Below are 26,814 nucleotides of genomic sequence, written 5' to 3' on the forward strand. Positions count from 1 at the left end.
CCAAGATGTTCATGTCTTTCTTTCTTCAGTCGAAAAGAAATTAAGGTTTTTGATGAAAACATTCCAGGATTTTTCTCCTTATAGTGGACTTCACTTGGCCTCCAAATGGTCAAAATTACAGTTTCAGTGCAGCTTCAAGGGCTTTAAAAGATACCCGACGAGGAATAAGGGTCTTATCTAGCGAAATGATCTGTCATTTTAGAAAAAAATATAACTTTATATGCTTTATAAACACAAATTATCACCTTGCACGTGCTTCCACTAGGGAAGACGTAGGACATACAGCGTAAGCTTTTTAGCGGAAGCATGTGCAAGCCGATAATTTGTGTTCAATTTTATTTGAAAGTGGACTTATCCTTTAAGTCGGACACCTAGACGGGATTATCCACTGGAAATGAATCCTGGGTTGGTAGAGCTTCAGCAGGTCCAGCTATGGTGGAGGCTGATGAATAGCTATGCATGCATTGGTAATCAGTTGACAGGTCTGTTGGGTTGGAGAGGATGCTTTCACTGTCACTGCTGGAATGAGACACCATTTTGTACTCGCGCACAGGACAGGCACGCTCTGTGAAATTGGGTTTGAAGCCGTTCTCCAGATCTTTTGGCATAGACAGCCATTTCTGAGTGAAAAAAAAAAGATATATTCTCAAATTCCCCTCTTTGCCACTATGAATTAAAGAACAAATTAAAGCATAGTACATGAATGAAAAAAGAAGAACAGTATCTCACCTCTATATTGCCATCATTGTCAAAAAGGGATGCAAGGTATTTGCTTACATTTTGTCCTGCATTTGGTACCACTGGAATTAAAATTATTCTTAACCTAAGGAACAATAAACATTAGATTAAATAAAACACTTATGAACTTTTGTGGAAGTTTTTTAAATTAAAATCTTTGAAGTAAATGTATAGTGGTTAATGGACAAAAATGGGTTCAAACCTCTCACTCTGAACCAGCAGGCAGGCGAGTATGAGGAGTATTACTGTGGCTCCCACTGCATACAGCACCACTGATGGCACAGACATGGAAGTCACATTCACTGGGAAAAGAGACGCCATTACTACTGTACCTTTCATAATTGTTTTCAACTTAGCACGTTTCCTAAATCTCTACAAATGTATTATGATATTTTTATCTCTAATACCGCTTCAGAACACTTTTGAGGCTGTGTCTCCCATTAATCATCGTGTTCAGGAAATCATATGCCCTGAAACTGTGAGATGTTAATTTAATTAGATATTAAATACAATTTGGTAGTAAAACAAAGTGCTGCACATTTTATTGTTGCAGAAATTAATATGTATATGTGTATATTGTAAAACATTTGCAACTGCTTTTTATCACTTAATTACAAGTGTTACAATTTACTAAATTGTCATTTGTCACATAGAGACATTTAGAGCTTTATTTTAAAGTATTGAACAATAAAAAAGTATTAATAAAGCTGTAAAGCTTTGCATTATTACAACACTTTAAATGGGTAGTCAAGTTTTTCACGCTCATTTGAACAATAAGGCCAAACACAAGAAATATGTCTTGTAACCTAAGTAGACAAGTGGTTGAGTGCAATGAGCAATTTTTGGTATTGGTACAGGCTCTGTATTAGATCAAAGACTATAGAGTGCCCCAGGGATGACGCATTTTTGTAGGCAAAACCCAGAAGCGAGTTAGCATTTTAGGACTTACGGTTCCAACGCCGTAAAGTCTATGGGTTTTTTGAATGGGTTTTTGCTAAATCGCCTGAAATAAGGTCTGTGGTTAACAAAGTCTCTAAATACTTTCACGTTTTGATCTATGACATAAAACACACCAGTTATAACCCACTTGTGATTTTTTAAACTTTTACTGTGTCTTAAAATTGGCGGTTGCTAACAAGTTGCTAAAAGGGACTACTTCCTCTGGTGGGGACTTTAGACGTCATCATTAAAAACGGGACATTTGGACAGCATTTCTCATGAAAAAGTGGATAAGTATTCATACACAGCGCAGATCATAATCAGCGAGCATGTTTTTAAATAAAGTTGTTTTTTAAATACAGTTCGAGGAAGCTTGGTGGTGACGACGTTGATCTGCGACCATGGTGTGCTGTAGTCCGTTTATAGACTACTGTTAGCCTTTTATATCTGACGACTTTATTTAGGCTTCAAAATCTATACATGTTGTGTTAACTTGTAAAGATTTGTTAAACACAGAGCTTATTTTCTGCGATTTTCCAAAAGTCTATGGGAAAAATGCATAGGCTTTCAACCGAGGGAACCCGTGCGCCGCTACCTTCCGGGTTGGCCTACAAAAACGCGTCATCCCTGGGGCACTCTATTGAATAACACAAGACGCGGCACAAGTGCAACGTGCAATATGGCAGAATATGCAGAGTGTAGAATCCAAGAGGCGAAACTCTTATCTTTTTGGGCAACAGCCACTAGATCGCGCTCCAGTAGCGCGGCCGCCATTATGGGGTGAAAATGCCAACTGGACCATAGAATCCTTCACATCTTACGCACCCAAAATCAGCGAATTTCATTGCCAAATCAGAAGCGCAATAGAACATTTTTCAAATTAAGTCATTAGTAAATTTTATGGCACCTACAGTAAATGTTGTATTGTCTTATGTATGTTTTATTTTACCAGTTGTGGAATCCAACCATTCATCCATCTGAGGTAATGTAGTTAGCCTACTTTATTGAGTATTTCCATTTTATGCAACTTTACACGTTTATTCATAGTAAATTAATAATTAATACATTTAAGATCATCATGTTTGCAGCAAACAATATATTTCAGACCTAATGGAGTAATAGTATTACTCCACTATCTGAATTGAAATATATATTGTACGTTTTAATGGATCACACATAATGATCTTAAAATACATGATGCATTGCTGTGTCCATTATCGCATAATTCCCACTTTTGGACACTTTTGCTTTAACATACAACACTGCAAAAACAAGCTGTTATGTTCTGTTATATATTTATTTTCCAACATTCCTAATTTTTTTGATGTATGTCCTTAATTTGATTTCATATGTTGGTATTATTTCAGTGTTTATAATGCTAATACTTGAACTTCAAAGAATTTTAACCCAAACTGACTGGGTTTCTAGAGAGCAAAGGTTTTATGAAAAAAGTGGAAGACTTAAACACAAAGTCTGTAAAATAAACTGTTAAAAGGATTTGATGATCACTAGTGATAGTATTTTATTCTGTGTTGTCATCATTCAGGTTGGATTTTAGCTTTAATTTACCAAAGCAGCTGATATTGCCATGGAAACTAGTGGACCGACAAGTTGCTTTCACCCTAAAATGGCGGAAATGCAGGGCTGCTGCTGGGCGCCGGTGTTGGCAATGGAAAGTTCTATTGAGTTTCGCTTTTTGTTAGTGTATATTCTTTGGAATAAGTCTCGCCCATAGGTCTCGCCTTATAAATTAGAGCCAATCGCCGAATGGTAAAGTCATCGCGTCACTGCAGCAGCCGTTAGAAGCTCCTGTTCCTATAGAAACAGTCAGATGCGCGCCTCCGAAATGAGACATAAGAGACACGCATTTAGGATTGCACCTGCTCATTAGCTTGATCCATCCTGAAAAATACAATTTTTTGTCATGATTTCGAGCGTTTAGAAACAAAATTTATGAGACAGTTGTTGTTAGATTTCATTGGTGATTTCAAATATGAAATTTAACTGAAAACGCTGCAAACAGCTTTGGAGGATTTGATTTTTCCCCATTCAAAGTGATAGGAGCTGCACTTGAATGCCCGGGAAGCGTTTCAAAGATGTCCGCCAAGTGAAATGACTTGTCTTAAAGGGACTTTGATTAGATTCATTAATTCTCTGCCATTGTGTGGAAACTCTGTCTTTAATGAATAAACACTGAATGAACACTGAAGTGAAATCTCATTAGACTAGTACCGCACCTCATAGGAAATGTTCACACAGCAGCAGAATAATACTATTGTCAGTTCTGTATTTGAGTCCTTAATAAGGTTACATTCACAAACAGTACGGTTATTTACGGGAGTGACAACCTCATTTTATAACCGAACTTTTCAGGACTCACAACCGCATTCTCTGAATTTTCACGCTGTGTGAATGGAATCGCACTAGACAACTAGTTGTCTGTCATGTCATGCAGTGCAAGAGAGCCGGTGTTTTGTGTGTGGTTTCGCTTTCGGTAACTTACAGCGACAGAAATATGAGCTGTGCGTCATCTTAAGGTGTTAGATCCAATCACTGTTTTCCACCGGAGCGGCTCCCGTCAGTTTTGTGTTTCTTTTCCAAATTCAAAGCCATTGTCATGTGTGAGACGTCGCAAAGGACGTGACATGCGAGTGCAACGGTTAAACACTCAGGCTAGCGCATGTTTACATGCTGCTGTTGGTTAATGAAGATTGAATGGATACACTCGCGGTTCAATTGGTCTCTTATCATGTCAAAAGTGATGAGACTTTTCAGTTTTATGGACGTCACCATCTTTAATATTACATTGGTGACTGTTGTTATGGTTACTAGTAAGAGAATACAGGCTTGAATGTCGTTGCACGTTCATACAGACAGTGTTCCAGACGCTGCTGTAAGTTGCTGTGTGAACGGGACATTTCAAGACTCACATCTGTAAGTAAATGCGGTTGTCATTCCCAAAAACTGACAGTATGAACGTGGCCATAGACGGTTTACTATTAATTATGAATGGAAGAAGATGCAATGCGCAATATGGCGGAATAGGTCCCGCCTTCTAAGTAAAAGAGCCAATCGCTGAATGATAAAGTCATTGTGTCACTGCATTAGAAGCTCCGGTTCCCATAGAAACCTGAGACTTGAGACCTGAGACTTCTCTGGCAGACCAGAGAAATTAGCTTTTTTAATGCTATTTGAGCATAAGAAACAGCATTTATGGGACAGTTCATGTTAGATTTTGTTGCTGATTTGAAATATGTTATTTAATTGTGAGTTGGCCAAGCAGTTTTTGAGATTTCAATGGATTCCCCCCTTCAAATAGATAGGACTTGGTCTTGGATGCAGAAACAGCTGTCTGAAGGCGTTGCAAATATGGCCGCTGAGTGAACAGATTTTCCTTGAAAGGGAATTTGCCTATATTAATCATTAGAAGTGGAGAAACTGATTGTGGAAGGATTTTATGAAATACCACACGTTCAAACATGTAAATCCATTAAAAGCATCCAGTCTGGTGAAGCATAACGGCCGGAAGACATGAAAATACAAGATATGTGTGCCACAGTGTGTTGCAAGAGAGCCAAGTACAGGTCTCTGCAGGACAGTAATAGAGTACCTCAGGGATGACGTATTTTTATAGGCCAACCCGGAAGTTAGCGGCACATGGGTTCCCTCGTTTGAAAGCCTATGCATTTTTCCCATAGACTTTTGGAAAATTTAACAAAGGGTTATGACACTTACATGTTTTGTCTATCAAGATAATCTTTACAAGTTAACACAACATTTATACATTTTGAAGCCTAAATAAAGTCGCAATTTGGTAGCAACCGCCGTTTTTAAGACACAATAAAGGTTTAAAAAAATCAGAAGCGGGTTATAACTGGTGTGTTTTATGTCATAGATCAAAATGTGAAAATATTTAGAGGCTTTGTTAACTACAGACCTTATTTCAGGCGATTAAGCAAAAACCCATTCAAAAAACCCATTGAATTCGGGGCATGGAGCCGGAAGTCCTAAAATGCTAACTCGCTTCCGGGTTTTGCCTACAAAAACATGTCATCCCTGAGGTACTCTATAGGAGTTACCAGATCAGTGGGTGAGGCCATAAACAGAGGGGCATTTTTTAGTGCGTTACCTCATGATTTGCTCATGTCAGAGTGTGGATAGGGTTTAGGGGTGGGGTCGGGTGATCATTGCATGATTTATAAACACCCACCAGTTTGAAAACAAACAAATTCAGAAATGCCCACTTTCTCATGCTCAAGAAAGCACGCAAAAGTGGAGAAAATGGTCTGATTGGCCGTGATTGTGATTGACTCATGTGTTACGTCACGCCCACACGTCATTTTCACGTTCGATTTAGATGATGTGCTCACAACTGACTTGTCTCTCTGCAGTTTGTCCATTTAAATTACTGCACAGTAGTCAGATAAGGCACTGAGAGACTTGTTATATAGATAAGGTGTGATAAGTTCTGCGTCCTGCATTGGTACCTGTGATGTTGTTTGGTTTTAAAGATCCCCTGTACACAGACTGACTCCAGTCGCTCCAAAACTTGGACTCTCCGCACGATAATGATATTCGAGACCTGACCTGGAACTCGTACTGTTTTTTGGAGGGAAAAGGCAAACTGAAGGAGCTTCTTGTGCCTGGAGAGGTGTTCTGTGGAGAGAGAAGTTGGTAACTGTGCCACGTTTTTGTCTGTTTATCAGATGACCATAAGGTGAGATGCATAACAATGATAATTTATTCTTATTCCGTTTATTGATGTTTATTTAATTGTTGTAAAAATGCGTTATCAAATTCCAAATTGTGCTGTTGGTCTGAATATCAGCACAAGCTTTTCATAATAAATTAATAAGCCATGAGAGTACAATGTGCTTGTGTTTTGAATGTGGCTCATCCAATCAGAGTTTGTTTTATAAGAATAATTTTATACCTTCCAGTCATTGTTGTCTGTCCTGTGGCGAACTTCACTCTCAATACAGTTGTTATTGTCCGTGACATTCCAGTACAGCCACAGTTCAGCATCTTTTCTCTCCACCAAAGTCAGGTTGAACGGCGGGTTAAGCTTCACTGATTAGAAACACAGTATAACGTATCAATCCATCAGCCTCTTATTTCCATACAGTTATTGTCAAGTCATAAGAAACATGAATGACATTTTTTACCATATTCTTTCAGATCATGTTCTTGATTTGTCACCAAACTGCCGTTGTCACTGTACAGCCATGTGTTTAACGTTTTAAACCTTTGTTGTTTTTTGTAGGGAAACACGCAGCCCACATTAACACCATTAATCCTGTGATATTCAGGACAATCCAGAATTTCGTCATGTGTAAACCTAAGAGAAATCAAAGTCTATTGTTAGTTCTGATATTTTTATCCAAAATGGCAGGTTTCTATATTTTGTTCAACATACGCACCTGCTCTTGAAACTGTAATTGTTCTTGAGCTCAGGCTCACTCCATGTGCAGTTAACATAGTCCAGATTTATGATAAGGCAGCTTATTTCTGAATAAAGATGAGAGAAACAGTATAGTAAACGCATATTTGGTATACTTTTTAGATCCTTAATTTTTTCAATATTGGTTCAAAAATTTGGTTCAATATTCTAAAAAATGACAGTTAGTAATGCATAGCCTATTGTTTGTCAGTAGAGGGTACTCATCCTCAGAGGACCGGAAAGAAACATGCATACAGGAAATATGTATATTTTTTAGTCAAAATCATGATTGAACAATTTTATTAAATCTTACTGATTAAAATTAAAAGTAAAATCAATGTCTTACATAAGAGTTCTTAGAATATGTTAATTTAGTCATTTGTATAAAAAACTAAACAGAAAAGGTTGTAAGCTTATGTTGCGTGTACACATCATGGCCACAGATCAGACATGTTGGAAAGCGAGCGTCTGAACATTTTGTCAACTTCTCAGCAACTGGTTGCTGAAGTATTTCACAATTTCCCGAGTAGTACTGAATGGTCACCTCTGCTGATGAAATAATCTCTGTGGCTAGACTTTTAGGCCCTATAGGCTATATGTTATCATATTATATTTTAACATCTTAAATGTTGTACAACCACATTACTTCCGTAGTGTTAAAATGCATACCACAAAAAAGGGGAATAAATAAATAAAAAGACAACGTACACTACCCTTTAAGAAATTACTTTTGTAAACCTTGTTTTTTTATACTTAGTGTTATATGTTTTGTAAAGGCAACATAATGTCAAATCTAATTAATAAAGAAAAAAGCTACATTTTATTTTCAAATTAGCATAGTTGTATTATACTCACTTGGCTCGGATGATGCTGAAAATGCAAATGAAGGAATGTTCCCAAGGAGAAGACTGAATAAAAGTAATATCATCTTGGACAGGTTTACATAACTCGCTTGTTTTGTGTCTGTTTCGGTCTACCCTGTTCTGCTCTGAATGTATCTGCTCTTTGTGGGCTGACGTATATGCGAGATTTCCTGTTTCCGAAGAAGCCACTGCCTGAAAAGAACTGAATGCTAAATTTGTGTTTTTCATTTGAACCTATTTTTACATACTATTTTGCAGATGCCGATTCACTTAACTCATTTATTGAGTTTAAAACCAAAAATATGCAAGACATAAGGAATAAATATATATTCTGGCCTTTGGTTAGACATTATATAGCAATCAAGTACAGCAAAATAAATGATTCGCATCAGAATTCATTAATGAATTACTATTAATTTACATTTTTTGTTTAATCCATTAATTTCACATTTTTGTGACATTTTCAATGTTCTAGTCCCCTCTCTCTCTCTCTCTCTCTCTATATATATATATATATATATATATACAGTATGTATATGTACAAGATTAGTTCTACAGTATGTGCCAAATAAAAGAGTGATTTATAAATGCTCATTTGCTGATTTAGACATTTGGTGGCTTTAGTATGCAGCAGATTTTCTACAAAAGATAACCTTTAATGCTCATCATGGCACCCCTCCCACACAAATACTGGCTTCAAACCAGCAGCCAGTTCAGAAGTTGCATTAACAGAAAATGTTCCAGTAATTACTGAATTGTAAAAACATTGAGATGCTTTTCAACATTTTGCACCAATGCATTACTCTACAAGGTACATACAAAATTATGCTAATAGATTAAAAGTTGTTGTGAAATCAAGTGAATTCCATTTTTTCAGACTCACTGCTATTTACATGAAGTATCAGGTCTGGAAGTTTGGAGTTTTGTTCACAAGTCATTTTTGTGACTTCTTTAATATTTTTGCAAAACAAACTTCATGTCATATGCACTAAAGTATGCTTTATTTTTAGACTTTCCTCTACCTTGTGTAGTACACAGTGGTGTCACTTTTGGACATTACAACAATTTCCTCTTTTGCTTGTCACCTTTTGGACATTGCAATGGGTGTCAAGACCCTGTGTACAATTCTGTCCTCCATCACACACAATGGAAAACAGGTGGATATATAGGAGACGAGATTGAGGACCCAGCAGGGGATGAGTATGAACTCTATCGGGTGGTCTTTGACATCACCTTCTTCTTCTTTGTCATCGTCATCCTGCTGGCCATCATTAAAGGTGAGACTTGTCTTGCTATTCAACTTGAGTAACGTCCTAGCAAATATACCACATAAAATCTTACATTTTGGAGATTTATTGCAGGCTATGAGATTTCATTTTCTGGATTAGATTGAAAACACTTCAATGCCAATGCATGTTTGTCTGCACAGGTCTGATCATTGATGCTTTTGGTGAGCTGAGAGACCAGCAAGAGCAAGTAAAAGAAGATATGGAGGTACTGAGTTCATTACTCTCCAATATGAAGTATTTATATACTTAGCTGTATGTCTGATTTTACACATTGCATTGCTTCTTCAGACCAAATGCTTTATATGTGGTATTGGGAGTGATTACTTTGATACAACTCCACATGGCTTTGAGACCCATACGCTTGAAGAACACAACCTGGCCAATTACATGTGAGGGATCCAGTTTTATTTCACATTTCTGATGTTATACAATCTCTCCATCTCCAGACAAACAGAATTAATGTTTCTCTCTTCACTAGGTTCTTCCTGATGTACTTAAAGGGTTTTAAAAATTAAAATAAAGTTTTAAAGAGAGATGTCGAAGGATTTCGATACAAGAGAAGAGGATCTACGTCATATGTCAGGTCAAAAGTCACCTTTCCGCCGGAACTCAACTCTTTCGTGAACATGAATCCAGAAGCTATGGATTAGTTTTATAATGGACGGATGCACTTTTTTGGGCTTCAAAATCTAGGGTACCATTCACTCCAGTTATAAAGCTTAGAAGAGCAGGATATTTTTTAATATAATTTCGATTGTGTTTGTAATTCCGTGACAGATAAACTGTAGTTTAGCTGTTTTTGAATGTTTTTATTCAATGATTGCAAAGGCATTACATTCTTTAAGCATAATATTTGTGTACAAAATCTGATCATCTTAAATCTTAAAATAGCAAATTCACATACATTCTAAATGTTAAACATCCCAAAAACATGCTCAATACTAATGATGAAAAAAAAAAAATTAAAAGTAAAATCTCAGAGACTTATATAGTTATAATGAAACTCTAGTTGAATTTAAACTGCCAACTACATTACTAACTGGCAACAGCATGAATCACAAATAGCACTCAGCTAAATAATCAGATAATACATGGGTTGGTAGGTGATGGGCTTTTCCCACCAGTACACAAATCATATTCAGAATTGACTTCTTTCTGCTAAATATGTTATCACAGACACATCTTACACTATGATGTATGGTCTGATGACAGGTCTATTGGGTTGGAGAGGATGCTTTCACTGTCACTGAGACACTATTTTGTACTAGCGCACAGGACAGGCACGCTCTGTGAAATTGGATTTGAAGCCGTTCTCCAGATCTATAGGCATAGACAGCCATTTCTTTGTGAAAAAAAAGAAAAAAGAAATATTCTCACATTCCCCTCTTTGCCACTATGAATTAAAGAACAAATTCAATTATGGTACATAAATGAAAAAAGAAGAACTGTAGCTTACCTCTATGTTGCCATCATAATTGTCTCTCAGTATGAACCAGCAACTGGGCGATTATGATGAGTATTATTGTGGCTCTGGAGAGCCAGATTCTCTGGGAAATGAGATGCCATTAAAGTCAGTGCTGTACTTTTCATAATTGTTTTCAACTTAGCATGTTTCCTGAATCTCCGCAAACATAGGCCTATTATATTTTCATGCTTTAGTGCAGTAAAAATGCACTTCATGCACTAAATCCACACTATCTCTAATACCGCTTTGGATCCTATCATCCATCATGTACAGGAATTCATCTGCCCTGAAATCATGAGATGTTAATTTAATGAGATATTACATATAATTTGGTAGTAAAACAAAGTGCTACACATTTTATTGTTGCAAAGATGAGTATGTGTATTTTGTAAAATGTTTGCAACTACTTTTTATCACTTAATTACAAGCATTACAATTTGCCATTTGTCACATAGGGACTACTGAACAGACATTTAGAGCTTTATGTTAAAGTATTTTACATTAAATGTGTACATAAAGCTGCAAATACTTGCATTACTACACTTTAAGTGTGTCTCATCGGGTAGTCAAGTTCTTGACGCCCATTTGAACACTTGGGCCAAACACAGGAAATAGTGGTCAAGTACAATGACGCAAGTGTGGGTGTTGGTAAAGGCTCTTGAAACACTGAATAATACATTTAAGGTTATTTGGTTAAATAAATTAATGAAAAGGACAGCATATGGTAAACATTTTCAAAGCTTGTGGTGGGTGGCATAGATCTTTTGTTGAGATGTGATTATAAAATTGATCTACCTGTGATATTTGCCAAGTTTCACAAGCAAGCTTTAATAGCTTGGATTCTGGTGTTTAAAAACAATTTCTTTCCAAATAATATATTATTTGGAATAACAGAAGAATTCAATATAAAATAAATCTCTTCTACAAAAGCTTGTATCAAAATGATATTGTGTTCAACAACTTTTAAATTCAAATGGTTTTAATTTGAATTTCAAGTAAAATTTGTTAACTTACAGTGAATTCTTGAAAAAAAAGTAAAAAAAAATGGGTTTCCAGTTACACCAAAAGAGTCTGATTCCATACCCCATGATGTTATGACAAATACCCATAGACTGTAAATACCTCACTTTCAAACAAGTAAGTCCATAAAAAGCATCCAGTCTGGTGAAGCATAACAGGAGACATGAAAATACAAGATATGTGTGCAGTGCGTTGCGAGTGAGAGCGAGCGAAACCAGAGAGAACTGTTCTGATTGGCTGTGATGTGTGTCGCGTCACGGCCACGCCTTATTTTCGCGTTCAATGTAGATCAGGGGCCGTATTCACAAAACATTTTATCTTACTACTAAGAGTTCTCCTAAATAGCAGTAAAAGTTCTTAGCTAAGAGTTTTCTCTTAAAACCTATTCACAAAGCTGCTGAGACAAACTTTTACTAAGGAATAGACTGAAGTCTTAAGCTAAGAGAAAGGGCGGGGTTGACCTCGTTGCTATGGAGAATACACACAGTGATTGGCTGATGGGGAGGAGTCAGCGATTTAATCATAGAAATATTGTAGAATGAGGTGTCATGATTCCATATTAAAATAAAGGTTTTAAAATACAAATGTTGCCCTATTCAAATAAATATTTTTTAATAAAATGTTGCCATAGTAAAAATAAAATGTTGTCATCTTGTTGCCATAAAGGTTTTAAAATGTAGGCTAAGTGTCACTAATTAAACTAGTATATACAGTTAATTGTCCACCTCTTGGATGTCTGCATCTCAAGAAAATGCAAAATTCAAGTGACAAATTATGTTTTATAAACAAAGTTTGGGAGAAACACATTCAAACGGTCTTTCTAATCAGCTCGAGAGGAGGAATATATACACAGACGAGAACTTTGGGTTTGGGCTAAATTCCAAGCTCGGAGCCCTCAATCCCCCTGGACAGCACACCAAATACACTTATTATATATTTTTTTACTCTATTCAATCATTTGTAAGTATGAACTCATGAAAACCACTACCACAGGTAATCAGACAATATTTATTTATTTGTTAAAGATTTTTTTTGGCGTCTCATCGTAGATTCAAATCTATAAATCAAAATGTATTGCATTTATGAAGAAAAGGTTCAGCACCCAAGGCTCTATTGCTATTGCCTCGATGGTGTACAGTGTCTTTGGGTGGATTAGGACTGTTTGTGATTTGGTCTTAGTGACTTAGGAGTCCTCTTGACTACTCCTAACGTTTCACAGATTTAGGAGCTAGTTTTAGCGCTAAAATGCTTTGTGAAATACTCAGAGCAGTCCTAAAATTAGGACTGACACGCCCATTATTTTTAAGAGTTTCTCCTAAATCGGCAAGTTAGGAGCTACTTTTAGCCTTAAGATGTTTTGTGAATACGGCCCCAGGGCTGCATCCGAAATCGCATACTCTTTTGAGTAGGTACTTATTTTGAATAAGTAATCAATTCGTGACCGCTTAAATGCATTCTATATATGAGTGTGTGTAGTAGGAATGCAATCCGGACATTCTGTGGCTGCCGTTGCATCATCCAAGTGGATGCTACACCCCTGATATGATTGTAAAGCGCTTTGGGTGTACAGTAGTACATAGGAATGCGATATATAAATGCCTCATTCATTCATTCATTCTACATTCGCCATGTTGTCATTGTCACGTGACCTCCCAGCGTCAGTTGTGCCGCTTTACTGCCATTCACAAATCCTCTCCTGTGGCCTCATGGGATAGTTAAGTGCCCACCATATATGCACACTTCAGAATCTTGCTACAAGAAGTAGGTCATCTGGGTACTTTTTGCCTACTCTTTTATGAGTAGGCCTACTGTGAAATTGGACATACTTCTTCTGTCACATACTGTTTTTGCCTACTATATAGTAGGGAAGTATGCGATTTCAGATGCAGCCCAGGTGTTTTTGTGAGAGCATGTGAGGGGAGATGCGGAGTAGGGTTGGCTGAAATGGCGATGTCAATCTATAGAGATTTTTCTATTTCTAGTTTATCTTACTGTGTGTAAATATATCTGTGCAGTGCAGGGGTCAGTGCATGCCAAATCGTCATCAATCAAATCCAGCTAACTGAATTAGCGGCGTATGAAGAACGGCCCCAGGACTGTTTAAACACGTTAGAGCAGCAAAGAAACATGGATGAATTAAGAAAGAGCTGGACATGCTTGATGATGAGTCATTAAAAGCACAATAAAATGCGAAAAAGAACTGAATTCGATACAGGTGGCTTTCTTTGCTGAATTTAGTTTACTTTCACAGCTTATTGCGTTTGAATGGTCAAATACACACACTGGTGTGTTAAAATACCCGTCTTGGTTTGTATTCACGTAAACACAGCCAATGTCAGATAAGGCACTGAGAGACTTGTTATATAGAGAAGATGTGATCAGTTCGTCCTGCATTGGTACCTGTGCCGTTGTTGGGTTTTAAAGATCCCCAGTACACAGACTGACTCCAGTCGCTCCAAAACTTGGACTCTCCGCACGATAATGATATTCGAGACCTGACCTGGAACTCGTACTTTTTTCTGGAGGGAAAAGGCAAACTGAAGGAGCTTCTTGTGCCTGGAGAGGTGTTCTGTGGAGAGAGAAGTTGGTAACTGTGCCACGTTTTTGTCTGTTTATCAGATGACCATAAGGTGAGATGCATAACAATGATAATTTATTCTTATTCCATTTATTGATGTTTATTTAATTGTTGTAGAAATGCGTTATCAAATTACAAATTGTGCTGTTGGTCTGAATATCAGCACAAGCTTTTCATAATAAATTAATAAGCCATGAGAGTACAATGTGCTTGTGTTTCGAATGTGGCTCATCCAATCAGAGTTTGTTTTATAATAATAATAATTTTATACCTTCCAGTCATTGTTGTCTGTCCTGTGGCGAACTTCACTCTCAATACAGTTGTTATTATTCGTGACATTCCAGTACAGCCACAGTTCAGCATCTTTTCTCTCCACCAAAGTCAGGTTGAACGGAGGGTTAAGCTTCACTGATTAGAAACACAGTATAACGTATCAATCCATCAACAAGTTATTTCTATACAGTTATTGTCAAGTCATAAGAAACATGAATGACATTTTTTACCATGTTCTTTCAGATCATGTTCTTGATTTACCACCAAACTGTCGTTGTCACTGTACAGCCATGTGTTTAACGTTTTAAACCTTTGTTGTTTTTTGTAGGGAAACACGCAGCCCACATTAACACCATTAATCCTGTGATATTCAGGACAATCCTGAATTTCGTCATGTATAAACCACCTAAGAGAAATCAAAGTCTATTGTTAGTTCTGATATTTTTATCCAAAATGGCAGGTTTCTCTATGTTGTTCAACATACGCACCTGCTCTTGAAACTGTAATTATTCTTGAGCTCAGGCTCACTCCATGTGCAGTTAACATAGTCCAGATTTATGATAAGGCAGTTTATTTCTGGGTAAAGATGAGAGAAACAGTAAGTGCTTCTTTGGTATACTTTGTAGATCCTTAGTTTATTTCCAAACTCATGAGGTTTAATATTGTGACAAATTCTAAAGAATACAGTGCTTCCCACAGGTTTGAAATATAGCCTTCTTGCGGTGGTAGCAGGGTGGAAACTCCTCCTATTACCCACAGCACAAAAATGGTCTACTAACATGTGACAAACAACAAATAATGTGTGATTTTTAACAATATTTTTATTTATTGAAATTCATTTTAATTACATACCAATATTGTGCATTGTAAATTATGCAAAATTACTGCATTTAAATAGTAGAGTTCTCCTTGCTACTGTCATGCTTTGAGTCGTTTTGTTCAGTTTAGCTGTACATGTCTAGAGTTTGTTTTTCATTTGTCACATGTTCTATTTCACTTCAGTCAACACGCCACAGTATGGGTCAGCCTTGCTAAGGATGAGCTGTCAGGAGACGGTATATTAAATTAACCACGCCCCGCTTGCAATCACCGTCTATATATACAGGTGTTAATCACCTGGCCCTTTCTCTTTTTTGCCTCCTGGCTATCGATAGAGCTGTTAACGGTAAGATTCAGTTGCTTTGTTTCATTATAATAGCTGGTGGACGGGAGCCTCTTTGCCTGTGAAGGTGAAAGTTGCCTCGTGGCCGCATGCTGTTTGGAAAGGATCCTCTTTACCCGCGAGGGTTAAAGCTACCGCGTTAGTGTGATCTGTTATATAAAAACAAAGATGTGAAGGTGAGTATTAAGCCATTTAAAGCTTAAATTAGTAGGGTTAAGTTTGTTATTATAAGTTTTGTTATAATAAGTGATATATTATTTATAATTTAGGTGTTATTAGTTACACAGATCATTTGTAAAGGGGCCTCTTCACCTATGAAGGTGAAAAGCTACCAAGTTGGAGTAAGCTCTTTTAAGCACAGCGTGGAAAGAGTTTCATTGTTCAAGTCAGCCAGAGAAACCCTCTTTGTCTGTGAAGACAAAAGCTAGCTGGTTTATTTTCACTTCCCTATCAAGATGCAAGGGGAAGACAACATTGAATGTCCAGAAGAGACATCTGCAGGCCAAGTGCAGTATCGGCCTGAGCAGGATCTTCAAGAGGAAGGTGTCAGGCGTAAGCAATCTCACAAACGCAAACATGTAGAAGTGGATCATCTTCAGAGGCAAATGCAAGGGATGCAAGAGACTCTGGATAATTTGTTACAGGCACAACAGCGGCCTTTAGGGCCTCTAGGTCCTGGGGAGCTGACGCATGGACAGCCATGCCGCCACCCAGATGAGTTATCTGTGATAGCATCTGGTGTGTTTGGAAGGGAAGACAATGCCATGCCATCAGATCAAGAGGACTTCTCTGATTCAGAAATGGGGGATGATTCTTCTCAGTCCTTGGATCCTGTTCCTTTGGATCCGTCAGATAAGGCAGTGATTGCTAGGGCAGCACAGCGGGCAAACCTAACTCCACAAGCTACTTCAACTTCATCCTCAGTATTTGACAGAGGCTCACAGCGCCGGAAAATAGAAGGTTTGCCTATACTTCCAGACTTTATAACGGAGTTGCATTCTTCGTGGAAGGCCCCGAGTTCCACTGCCCTCCCTAGGACGCAGCTGGGCAACCTGACAGGGGCGGCAGCTTATGGGCTGGCTTCAGCTCCGCAGATTGGGCCCACGTTTGCTATGCTGGCAGGAACAACTGCCAGGGCTGGCAGAGATGCTACACACCCTAGCAAGCATTGTAGGGTAGTTGACAATCAGCTGAGGAAAGCCTATCATGCCTCTGCCTTGTCTGCGAGACTTGCATGCACCAATTCCCTCCTTTTGGTTTATTTAGAAGGTATGCTGCAGGATTTGTCCTCGACTTTGACAAGCGAAGACATTCCAGAGACATTGCGGGTGGTGGACATGCTGATCCGAGGAACAAGTGCACATGCGCAAGCTCTGAGACAGTCAATGGCCAGTGTGGTTCAAGCACGTCGTCAAGTTTGGCTATCTCAGGCCAATCTTTTGGACCAAGACTGCATGGCAGTTGTAGCAGCTCCATTAGTCCCTGGTGAGGTCTTTGGAGCCCCTTCAGAGGCAACGTTGGAGCAGTCCCGTAGGACAAGGGAACTGACACGCTCTGTACGTCGAGCACCAGCTATTCGTGGGCCTTGGATAACAAGGGGGGGCAGTAGCTGGACTCGGCCTGAATCGTTAAACCAGGCCTACCCAAGTCAGCGTAGACCAGATGCCCAAGGGGCTCTGGCTGGACCAAGCCAAGGAGTTCGGCAGTCCTTTCGTAGGGGCAGACAGGCAGAGACTTCCATCACACGGATGTCAGGCGGAAGGAATCGTCGCTGACGGTTCTCAGCCTCCGGCCACACACTTCTCCAGTCAACAGCTCCTCCATTGGCGCCAATGCACTCGATGCCCATGGGTGCTAAGCACTTTGGAGTTCGGATACAGATTCCAATTCAGGTCAAGACCACCCAGTTTTCAAGGGATTGTTCCTACTGTTTTAGGAGACAGGAAACAGCGCAAGTCTCTCGCAGCAGAGGTATCAGTCCTTCTGGGAAAGGGAGCAATAACACACCTGCCCTTGGGAGAGGCAATAGGGCAGGGGTTTTATTCCACCTATTTCCTGATTCCGAAAAAGGATGGGAGTCTTCGTCCCATCCTCAATCTCAAGGGATTCAACCGTCATTTAAAACGGCTGCCTTTCCGTATGCTTACATATCAACTCTTTTAACCTTCATCAGACAAGGGGACTGGTTCACAACAGTGGACCTCCAGGATGCTTATTTTCATATCCCAATTCACAAGGACCACAGGAAGTACCTAAGGTTCTATTTCCAGGGCAATGCATACGAGTACAATGTTCTCCCCTTCGGCCTGTCATTGTCTCCCCGCACCTTTACGAAATGTATGGATGCAGCGCTCATCCCCCTTCGTCGTCAGGGCATACGTATAGCAAATTACCTGGACGACTGGGTTATTTGTTCCCCTACGGAGCAGCAGGCCAGGAGCAACATAAAGGTGGTCCTAGGCCATTTACAGAACTTGGGGCTGAAGCTAAACAGCAGGAAGACTTGTCTCGTTCCCACAAAGGTAGTGATGTACCTGGGGTTAACCCTGGACTCAACATTGATGAGAGCATCTCTGACTTCCCAGAGGCAATCGGTGTTGAAGGAATGTCTATCCCAGCTCCTCGAGAAGGAGCAGGTTACAGTGAAGTTTGGCCGGAGGCTGCTTGGCCTATTGGCAGCAGCCAGTCAGATGGTACCATTAGGATTGCTACACATGCGCCCACTGCAGCTATGGTTAGCGAAATACAAAGTGAGTCCATACGAGAATGGACAGTGACTGATTCCAAAGGACAGGGATTGTCTTCCGACAGTTCGGTGGTGGCTCTCCACTCCAGGCCTAGAGCAGGGAGTTACACTGGGCCCGGTATGTTCAAGGGAAACGATAACAACAGATGCTTCACAGGAAGGCTGGGGTGCTGTCTGGCGAGGCAGTCCAGTTCAGGGGCAATGGAGTGCCTCGTGGAGAGGAGCACACATAAATCTGCTGGAACTGGAGGCAGTATTTCAGGCCTTAATCCATTTTCTGCCTCAGCTTCAGGAGAAGCATGTGATTGTCCGCTCGGACAGCACCACGGTAGTGTCATACATAAACCACCAAGGCGGGTTACGTTCAACGTCTCTTTACAGCAGAGCTCGAGACCTTCTGTTATGGGCACATGCTCGGGGGGTGTCCCTGAGGGCCATACACCTTCCGGGAGAGGACAATGTGGCAGCCGACCTTTTGTCCAGGGGAGGCCCCAGGCCAGGGGAATGGCGGCTACACCCAGCTGTGGTGCGGGAGATCTGGTCTCGGTTCGGGGTGGCGCAAGTGGATCTCTTTGCCTCAGTGGAAACCACACATTGTCCCCTGTGGTATTCAATAGTGCGCCCCAGGGGGTCACTGGGAGTGGATGCTCTGGCAAACAAATGGCCTCTGATGCTTCTCTATGCATTTCCCCCTTTTCCTCTTCTGCCAGCGGTCCTAGCCAAAGTAAGGATCCTGAAGGCCAAAGTCCTGCTGGTGGCACCAGATTGGCCCCAGCAGTCGTGGATGCCAGATTTGGTGGCAGTGCAGAGGGGATCACCATGGTGTCTCCCAGTCAGAGAAGATATGCTGTCTCAGGCCCAGGGGAAACTCTGGCACCTGGATCCAGGGAGGTACAAGCTGCACGTCTGGCCTCTAGACGGGAGCCTTCCAGAGCTCTTGGGGCGGCAGTCCTAACAACTTTGCATGCGGCAAAAGCCCCATCTACAAGGCAGCTGTATGCTGCTCGGTGGGAAAGGTTCTCTCGATGGTGCCAGTCCAGGGGAGTAGACCCGGTTTCAGGCGAGGTGGAGTCCGTTTTGTCTTTTCTCCAGTCCCTGTTGGATACAGGTCTGACAGAGTCAACCTTGAGGGGATATGTAGCTGCTATTTCTGATCGCCATATGGACTATGGAGGCAACACAGTTGGTGTCCATCCTCTTGTGAAATGTTTTCTGAAAGGAGCTCGTAGGTTATGCCCATCTCAATCTCGGCTAGTTCCCTCATGGGACTTGGCCGTTGTCCTGAAGGCTCTGACAGAACACCCCTTTGAGCCATTGGAGTCTTTGGAGCTAGAACTTCTTACATTGAAGACTGCATTTCTTTTGTCTATTGCTTCAGTTAGGAGGGTGAGCGAATTGCATGCCTTGTCAGTACACCCTGCGTGCTTGAGATTGGGAGAAGATTCATCTATTTCACTCCTTCCAAACCCCTCATTCCTGCCAAAAGTTTTACCTCGTTCTTATGTCTCCAGACCATTGGTGCTAGAACCCTTTCATCCCCCTCCTCATGATTCTGCAGAAGCAGCCAGATTGCATCTAATCTGCCCAGTCAGAGCACTGAAAACATATATTACTTGCACTCAACAGTTAAGACGGACTAATCAGCTGTTTGTCTGTTTCGGAGACTCAGTGCGAGGCCAGGCGGTGTCCAAACAGCGGCTCGCAAGGTGGGTGGTCAGGCTGATAGAACTAGCCTACCACAGCGCAGGGATGCCATCTCCCAAGGGGGTGGTGGCCCACTCTACCAGAGGAGTGGGTGCCTCTTGGGCGCTATTTAAAGGGGCCTCTCTGGAGGAAGTCTGTGCAGCAGCAGGTTGGTCATCCTCTTTGACGTTTGCCAGGTTCTATCGCATTAATCGTTTTCCTGGTTATTGCCCCGCTAGATTTCCCCTCCTGACCTTATCTGGTACACAGTTGACCCATACTGTGGTGTGTTGACTGAAGTGAAATAGAACGAGGGGTTACACAGGTAACCTAGGTTCTGTGAACAAAGTCAACATGCCACGAGGCGTGGTCACTCGGGGATTGCTTGAAGCCAGTCGGAAAAAGAGAAAGGGCCGGGTGATTAACACCTGTATATATAGACGGTGATTGCAAGCAGGGTGTGGTTAATTTAATATACCGTCTCCTGACAGCTCATCCTTAGCAAGGCTGACCCATACTGTGGCGTGTTGACTTTGTTCACAGAACCTAGGTTACCTGTGTAACCCCTCGTTCTCCTTTGTTCAGAGTTTCCTGCCACTTGTTTGTTACTATGGTTTCTGATTTGATTAGTGTTCGAGTTCAGCTGTGTCTTATTAATTAGTCTTGTTAGATCTTAAGTTCACTGTGTATTTAAGCCCTGTGTTTGTGCTGTTCATTTGTCAGTTCTCTGTTGCGTATACTTTGTTGTTTTTGTTCTGTTCCTTGAGTCTAGAGCAGCAAAGAAACATGGATGAATTAAGAAAGAGCTGGACATGCTTGATGATGAGTCATTAAAAGCACAATAAAATGCGAAAAAGAACTGAATTTGATACAGGTGGCTTTCTGTGCTGAATTTAGTTTACTTTCACAGCTTATTGCGTTTGAATGGTCAAATACACACACTGGTGTGTTAAAATACCCGTCTTGGTTTGTATTCACGTAAACACAGCCAATTATGTCAGATAAGGCACTGAGAGACTTGTTATGTAGAGAAGATGTGTCCTGCATTGGTACCTGTGCCATTGTTGGGTTTTAAAGATCCCCAGTACACAGACTGACTCCAGTCGCTCCAAAACTTGGACTCTCCGCACGATAATGATATTCGAGACCTGACCTGGAACTCATACTTTTTTCTGGAGGGAAAAGGCAAACTGAAGGAGCTTCTTGTGCCTGGAGAGGTGTTCTGTGGAGAGAGAAGTTGGTAACTGTGCCACGTTTTTTGTCTGTTTATCAGATGACCATAAGGTGAGATGCATAACAATGATCATTTATTCTTATTCCGTTTATTGATGTTTATTTAATTGTTGTAAAAAATGCGTTATCAAATTCCAAATTGTGCTGTTGGTCTGAATATCAGCACAAGCTTTTCATAATAAATTAATAAGCCATGAGAGTACAATTTGCTTGTGTTTCGAATGTGGCTCATCCAATCAGAGTTTGTTTTATAATAATAATAATTTTATACCTTCCAGTCATTGTTGTCTGTCCTGTGGCGAACTTCACTCTCAATACAGTTGTTATTGTTCGTGACATTCCAGTACAGCCACAGTTCAGCATCTTTTCTCTCCACCAAAGTCAGGTTGAACGGAGGGTTAAGCTTCACTGATTAGAAACACAGTATAACGTATCAATCCATCAACAAGTTATTTCTATACAGTTACTGTCAAGTCATAAGAAACATGAATGACATTTTTTACCATATTCTTTCAGATCATGTTCTTGATTTGTCACCAAACTGCCGTTGTCACTGTACAGCCATGTGTTTAACGTATTAAACCTTTGTTGTTTTTTGTAGGGAAACACGCAGCCCACATTAACACCATTAATCCTGTGATATTCAGGACAATCCTGAATTTCGTCATGTGTAAACCTAAGAGAAATCAAAGTCTATTGTTAGTTCTGATATTTTTATCCAAAATGGCAGGTTTCTCTATGTTGTTCAACATACGCACCTGCTCTTGAAACTGTAATTGTTCTTGAGCTCAGGCTCACTCCATGTGCAGTTAACATAGTCCAGATTTATGATAAGGCAGTTTATTTCTGGGTAAAGATGAGAGAAACAGTAAGTGCTTCTTTGGTATACTTTGTAGATCCTTAGTTTATTTCCAAACTCATGAGATATGAATATTGTGACAAATTCTAAAGAATACAGTGCTTCCCACAGGTTTGAAATATAGTCTACTTGCGGTGGTAGCAGGGTGGAAACTCCTATTACCCACAGCACAAAAATGGTCTACTAACATGTGACAAACAACAAATAATGTGTGATTTTTAACAATATTTTTATTTATTGAAATTCATTTTAATTACATACCAATATTGTGCATTGTAAATTATGCAAAATTACTGCATTTAAATAGTAGAGTTGTCCTTGCTACTGTCATGCTTTGAGTTGTGTTTTATTCAGTTTAGCTGTTCATGTCTAGAGTTTTTTTTTTTTTTTTTTTTCATTAGTCACATGTTCTCCTTTGTTCAGTTTCCTGCCACTTGTTTGTTACTATGGTTTCTGATTTGATTAGTGTTCATGTTCAGCTGTGTCTTATTAATTAGTCTTGTTAGATCTTCTGTTCACTGTGTATTTAAGCCCTGTGTTTGTTCTGTTCATTTGTCAGTTCTCTGTTGTGTATACTTTGTTGTTTTTGTTCTGTTCTGTAAGTCTGTTTTGGAGTTTGTTTAATAAATGTGCTGCTGCAATTAAATCCTGCATTCTCTACTTTGATTTCAACCACGTGTGACAGCTCTCAGTGAATGGGATACAGATTTTACTGATACTAGTAAAATCTATATAATGTGCCAAATATTGTTTTTAGTCTTTTCTTGTCTTTTCTGGGGTGCATCCCAGCCTATAATAAATGGAAATCAAATTAAATACAATTTATTTTGTAACCAAAATACCAGTAAATAAAAATTTAGCGTGTGACTTTTAATTATAAACAAGCCCGAAATACACCGTTACTCTTATTTTGAGTCTTATTTATTATTTGGAGTGTTAGTATTTATCTTATTTACTATTGGGGGCTGATCCATCAGATGAGAGAGATAAAATATGCATTCTTACAACTGTCTAAAACATATTATATAAAGGCCATAAAGTAGACATTGTCATAATTCATCATCTCGAGTTCATTAGCAATCGCTTGACATAAATCTGCACTATTCACTGAGAATCACTTTGAAGCAGTCTGAAGTGCTGTTGTGCAACAGCACTTCAGACAGCTTCAAAGACTGATTAAATAGACATAATTACAAACGTACAGATAAGTTGTTTTTTGCCGTTGGTTTGTTTGATACCATTAGACCAAATGTTTAGCCTGTATTGTTCTGTTTTATCTATCATGTCCTTTTAAAAAATCTGCAGCATAAATACCAAAGAACGTGCTTTATACTAGGTCTAGTAAAGGCAACACAATGTAACCTACAATCTAAAAACATGGAAAAACAAAAACAAACAAACACAGTAATCAACATTTGAAGTGGATCAAAAAAGTTCAATTAAGTTGTCCTAAGAAGGGTTAAGGAAAACTTTGATGAAAGGTTTTGATCTCCTGAACAATACTTACTCGGATTGGATGATGCTGAAAATGCAAATGAAGGAATGTTCCCAAGGAAAAGACTGACTAATAGTAATATCATCTTGGACAGGGTCACATAAGCTAACTAACTTGTTGTTCGATGTTCTGTTCTGCCCTGAATAAATCTGCTCTTTGTGGGCCAACATATGTGTGCAATTTTCTGTTGACGAAGCTACTTTTTGCTCTCCGCCTATCACAAAAAGAACTGAATGCTAAATTTGTGTATAAAAGAAAATAGGAATTAGATATTTCATCACATTTTATTTTGCAGTTAGCATTTCACTGTTACATAAAAACACACATACTGTTATCAAAAACCTAAAATAAGTCGTGCTAATATATATAAGGAATAAATATATATTCTGGCCTTTATTTATACATTATATAATCATCAAGAACAGCAAAATAAATGATTCACAATTCATATTTTAAACAAACTTTGCACTACCATATCTATAAATTTACTTGGTCATAAACTGTACTGAAGATAAACCATTAAACAAACTGATGATCAATTATATTTCAGCATCATATGTAGGAGATTCTATGAAGAATTATTATTATATTACTTTTCATACATTTTCAATGTTTTAGTGTACATATATACATATATATATATATATATATATATATATATATGTATATATATATTTTATATGGTGCATCTATATCAAGTAACTTGCTTTTCTAAAGACAAAATTAGTTGTATGAGCCAAAAAAAAAGAGTGATTTATAAATATTAATTTACTGATTTATAAATCTGGTGGCTGATTAAGCAGCAAAATGCTCATCCATGGCAACCTTCCCACACAAATACTGACTTCAAACCAGCACCCAGTTCAGATTTTGTGTTAACAGAAAATTTTCCACCATTTACAGTTTAAAAACATTAAGAGATGATTCAGAGCACTTTCTGTCATTTTGCTCTATTGCATTCCATGGAAAATTAGACTAAAAGTTGTTGTGAAATCAATATCGAGTCAGCAAGATTGTATAGAAGTAATACCATTATGGTTCACTAATGGATCAAAATAGAACATGACAGAAAATGTACATGATTTACAGCATTAACAATTGACACATATCAAAATGACATATAATTATTATTTATAGCCAGTGTTGAGGGTAACACACATGATTTACAGTATTTACCATTGATACATATCAAAATGACATATAATTATCATTTATAACCAGTGTTGGGGGTAACGCATTACAAGGAACTTGAGTTATGTAATCAGATTACTTTTCCAAGTAACAAGTAAAGTAATGCATTACTTTTTCAATTCACAACAAAACAGAAAATATCTAAGTTACTTTTTCACATTTATTGACTGACGCCTCTCAAAAATAAAGTGCAGAGGTGTTGTGTGCGTTGTGTCAACATGATGGTTATTATAGTTCTAGACTAAATGTGAACATGCATTTACTCATTTCACTTGCATGAAAACATTCAGTATTCCTCAAAATGAATAAAAAGAGTGAAATGCAATCTCTGGATTTTACGCAAACCTGTAATAATTAACTATATTTAATTACACAAATATACTTTATGTATTTAATCTCACTTTAACCAATGTCTGACCTTCAATGATCTATTTCAACCATACTAAAAAGCAAAAATGTCTTTAGGTTAAATTTAGAGTGTTGAACTTCCTTCTCCTCTATCCTATTTTTCTTTAAAGGTGCCCTAGAATTAAATATTGAAAAAAAATTGAAAAGACATACACTGAGTTTCAAACTCCATTGTTTCCTCCTTCTTATATAAATCTCATTTGTTTAAAAGACCTCCGAAGAACAGGCGAATCTCAACACAACACCGACTGTTACGTAACAGTCGGGGTGTACGCCCCCAATATTTGCATATGCCAGCCCATGTTCAAGCCATTAGACAAGGGCAGAACGTCTGGATGTGCACAGCTGAATCATCAGACTAGGTAAGCAAGCAAGAACAATAGCGAAAAATGGCAGATGGAGCAATAATAACTGACATGATCCATGATATCATGATATTTTTAGTGACATTTGTGAATTGTCTTTCTAAATGTTTCGTTAGCATGTTGCTAATGTACTGTTAAATGTGGTTAAAGTTACCATCGTTTCTTACTGTATTCACGGAGACAAGAGCCGTCGCTATTTTCATTATTAAACACTTACAGTCTATATAATGCATAAACACAACTTCATTCTTTATAAATCTCTCCAACAGTGTGTAATGTTAGCTTTAGCCATGCAGCATGCACCTCAAACTCATTCAGAATCAAATGTAATACATCCAAATAAATACTATACTTACATGATCCGATGTATGCAAGCAGCATGCATGACGAACATCTTGTAAAGATCCATTTTGAGGGTTATATTAGCTGTGTAAACTGTGTTTATGTTGTTCAAGGCAAGCGCGAGCTCCAGGGGAGGGGGGGCACGAGAATTAAAGGGGCCGCAACCTATATATAGGTGCATAGTTAATGATGCCCCAAAATAGGCAGTTAAAAAAATTAATAAAAAAAAATCTATGGGGTATTTTGAACTGAAACTTCACAGACACATTCAGGGGACATCGTAGACTTATATTACATCTTTTAAAAAGAAGTTATAGGGCACCTTTAAAGCGGAACTCAGTAAGATTTGCAAAGCTCCCCCTACAGGTTCCTTCAGTGAATCACACTGTCGTAAATACTCCAAGCACAGCTCTGGACTACAACAACTACACTCACCAGCGCAGTAGTTTTGCAAATACAGTACAAGAAATCTCAATGGAGGTGGGTAATTTTTAAAAGTCACAATATATACATTGTTTTTGAATTACCGTAAAGCATTTTGTCACTCCCGCGTGAACGTGAACATGAGGCGAGATTGTGTCGGGTCGGCGAAGCTCAACTTGCAAGTGCTGTTTTCTGGTGTAGACGTGCCAGATGGAGTTAGTGCACGCCTCAAACACACCACTACAAGTCAATTAACCATCGTAAGGACAAAACTATTTATGAAGGTAAAAAAAAGTTACTTA

At 38.9% G+C, this 26,814-nt stretch overlaps 2 protein-coding genes and 1 pseudogene across 4 annotated transcripts; 1 reads left to right on the top strand and 2 right to left on the bottom strand.

The window, feature by feature from the left end:
- Positions 1-225: 225 nt before the first annotated feature.
- il2rga (interleukin 2 receptor, gamma a) lies at positions 226-8,111 on the bottom strand. 2 transcript variants are annotated; one of them, XM_048180847.1, is made up of 8 exons: positions 7,973-8,111; positions 7,098-7,185; positions 6,843-7,015; positions 6,611-6,747; positions 6,165-6,333; positions 941-1,010; positions 730-823; positions 226-620 (listed from the first exon to the last, which is right to left on the bottom strand). In XM_048180847.1, exons 1-8 carry the CDS (start codon positions 8,043-8,045, stop codon positions 372-374), a joined length of 1,053 nt encoding a protein of 350 aa, XP_048036804.1. In that variant the 5' UTR covers positions 8,046-8,111; the 3' UTR covers positions 226-371. The 2 variants fall into 2 exon arrangements, with proteins under 2 accessions (XP_048036804.1, XP_048036803.1); XM_048180846.1 differs by having other exon boundaries at positions 941-1,040.
- Positions 7,973-25,331, bottom strand: LOC125262226 (interleukin-13 receptor subunit alpha-2-like). Of its 2 annotated transcripts, none has more exons than XM_048180844.1 (11): positions 23,796-25,331; positions 22,188-22,275; positions 21,933-22,105; positions 21,701-21,837; positions 21,250-21,418; positions 15,094-15,181; positions 14,836-15,011; positions 14,604-14,740; positions 14,155-14,323; positions 10,726-10,816; positions 7,973-10,611 (listed from the first exon to the last, which is right to left on the bottom strand). In XM_048180844.1, the coding sequence occupies exons 1-10, from the start codon at positions 23,866-23,868 to the stop codon at positions 10,752-10,754; spliced, it is 1,275 nt and encodes a 424-aa protein (XP_048036801.1). In that variant the 5' UTR covers positions 23,869-25,331; the 3' UTR covers positions 7,973-10,611; positions 10,726-10,751. The 2 variants fall into 2 exon arrangements, with proteins under 2 accessions (XP_048036801.1, XP_048036802.1); XM_048180845.1 differs by lacking the exon at positions 23,796-25,331 and adding an exon at positions 22,550-23,775.
- Positions 8,775-9,869, top strand: LOC125262695 (annotated as a pseudogene).
- Positions 25,332-26,814: the final 1,483 nt, after the last annotated feature.

This window comes from Megalobrama amblycephala, linkage group LG2 (assembly GCF_018812025.1).
Source record: "Megalobrama amblycephala isolate DHTTF-2021 linkage group LG2, ASM1881202v1, whole genome shotgun sequence".
NCBI lineage: Eukaryota > Metazoa > Chordata > Actinopteri > Cypriniformes > Xenocyprididae > Megalobrama > Megalobrama amblycephala.

Coding starts and splice junctions, on each gene's coding strand:
- il2rga (XM_048180846.1), bottom strand. CDS start 8,045: ATGATATTACTTTTATTCAGTCTTCTCCTTGGGAACATTCCTTCATTT. Junction 7,186..7,972: donor TTCAGCATCATCCGAGCCAA/GTGAGTATAATA, acceptor ATCTTTATTCAG/AAATAAGCTGCCTTATCATA. Junction 1,041..6,164: donor AAAACCAAACAACATCACAG/GTACCAATGCAG, acceptor CTCTTTTCCCAG/TGAATGTGACTTCCATGTCT.
- LOC125262226 (XM_048180844.1), bottom strand. CDS start 23,868: ATGATATTACTATTAGTCAGTCTTTTCCTTGGGAACATTCCTTCATTT. Junction 22,106..22,187: donor AATTACAGTTTCAAGAGCAG/GTGCGTATGTTG, acceptor GATTTCTCTTAG/GTTTACACATGACGAAATTC. Junction 14,324..14,603: donor CAGACAACAATGACTGGAAG/GTATAAAATTAT, acceptor CTCTCTCCACAG/AACACCTCTCCAGGCACAAG.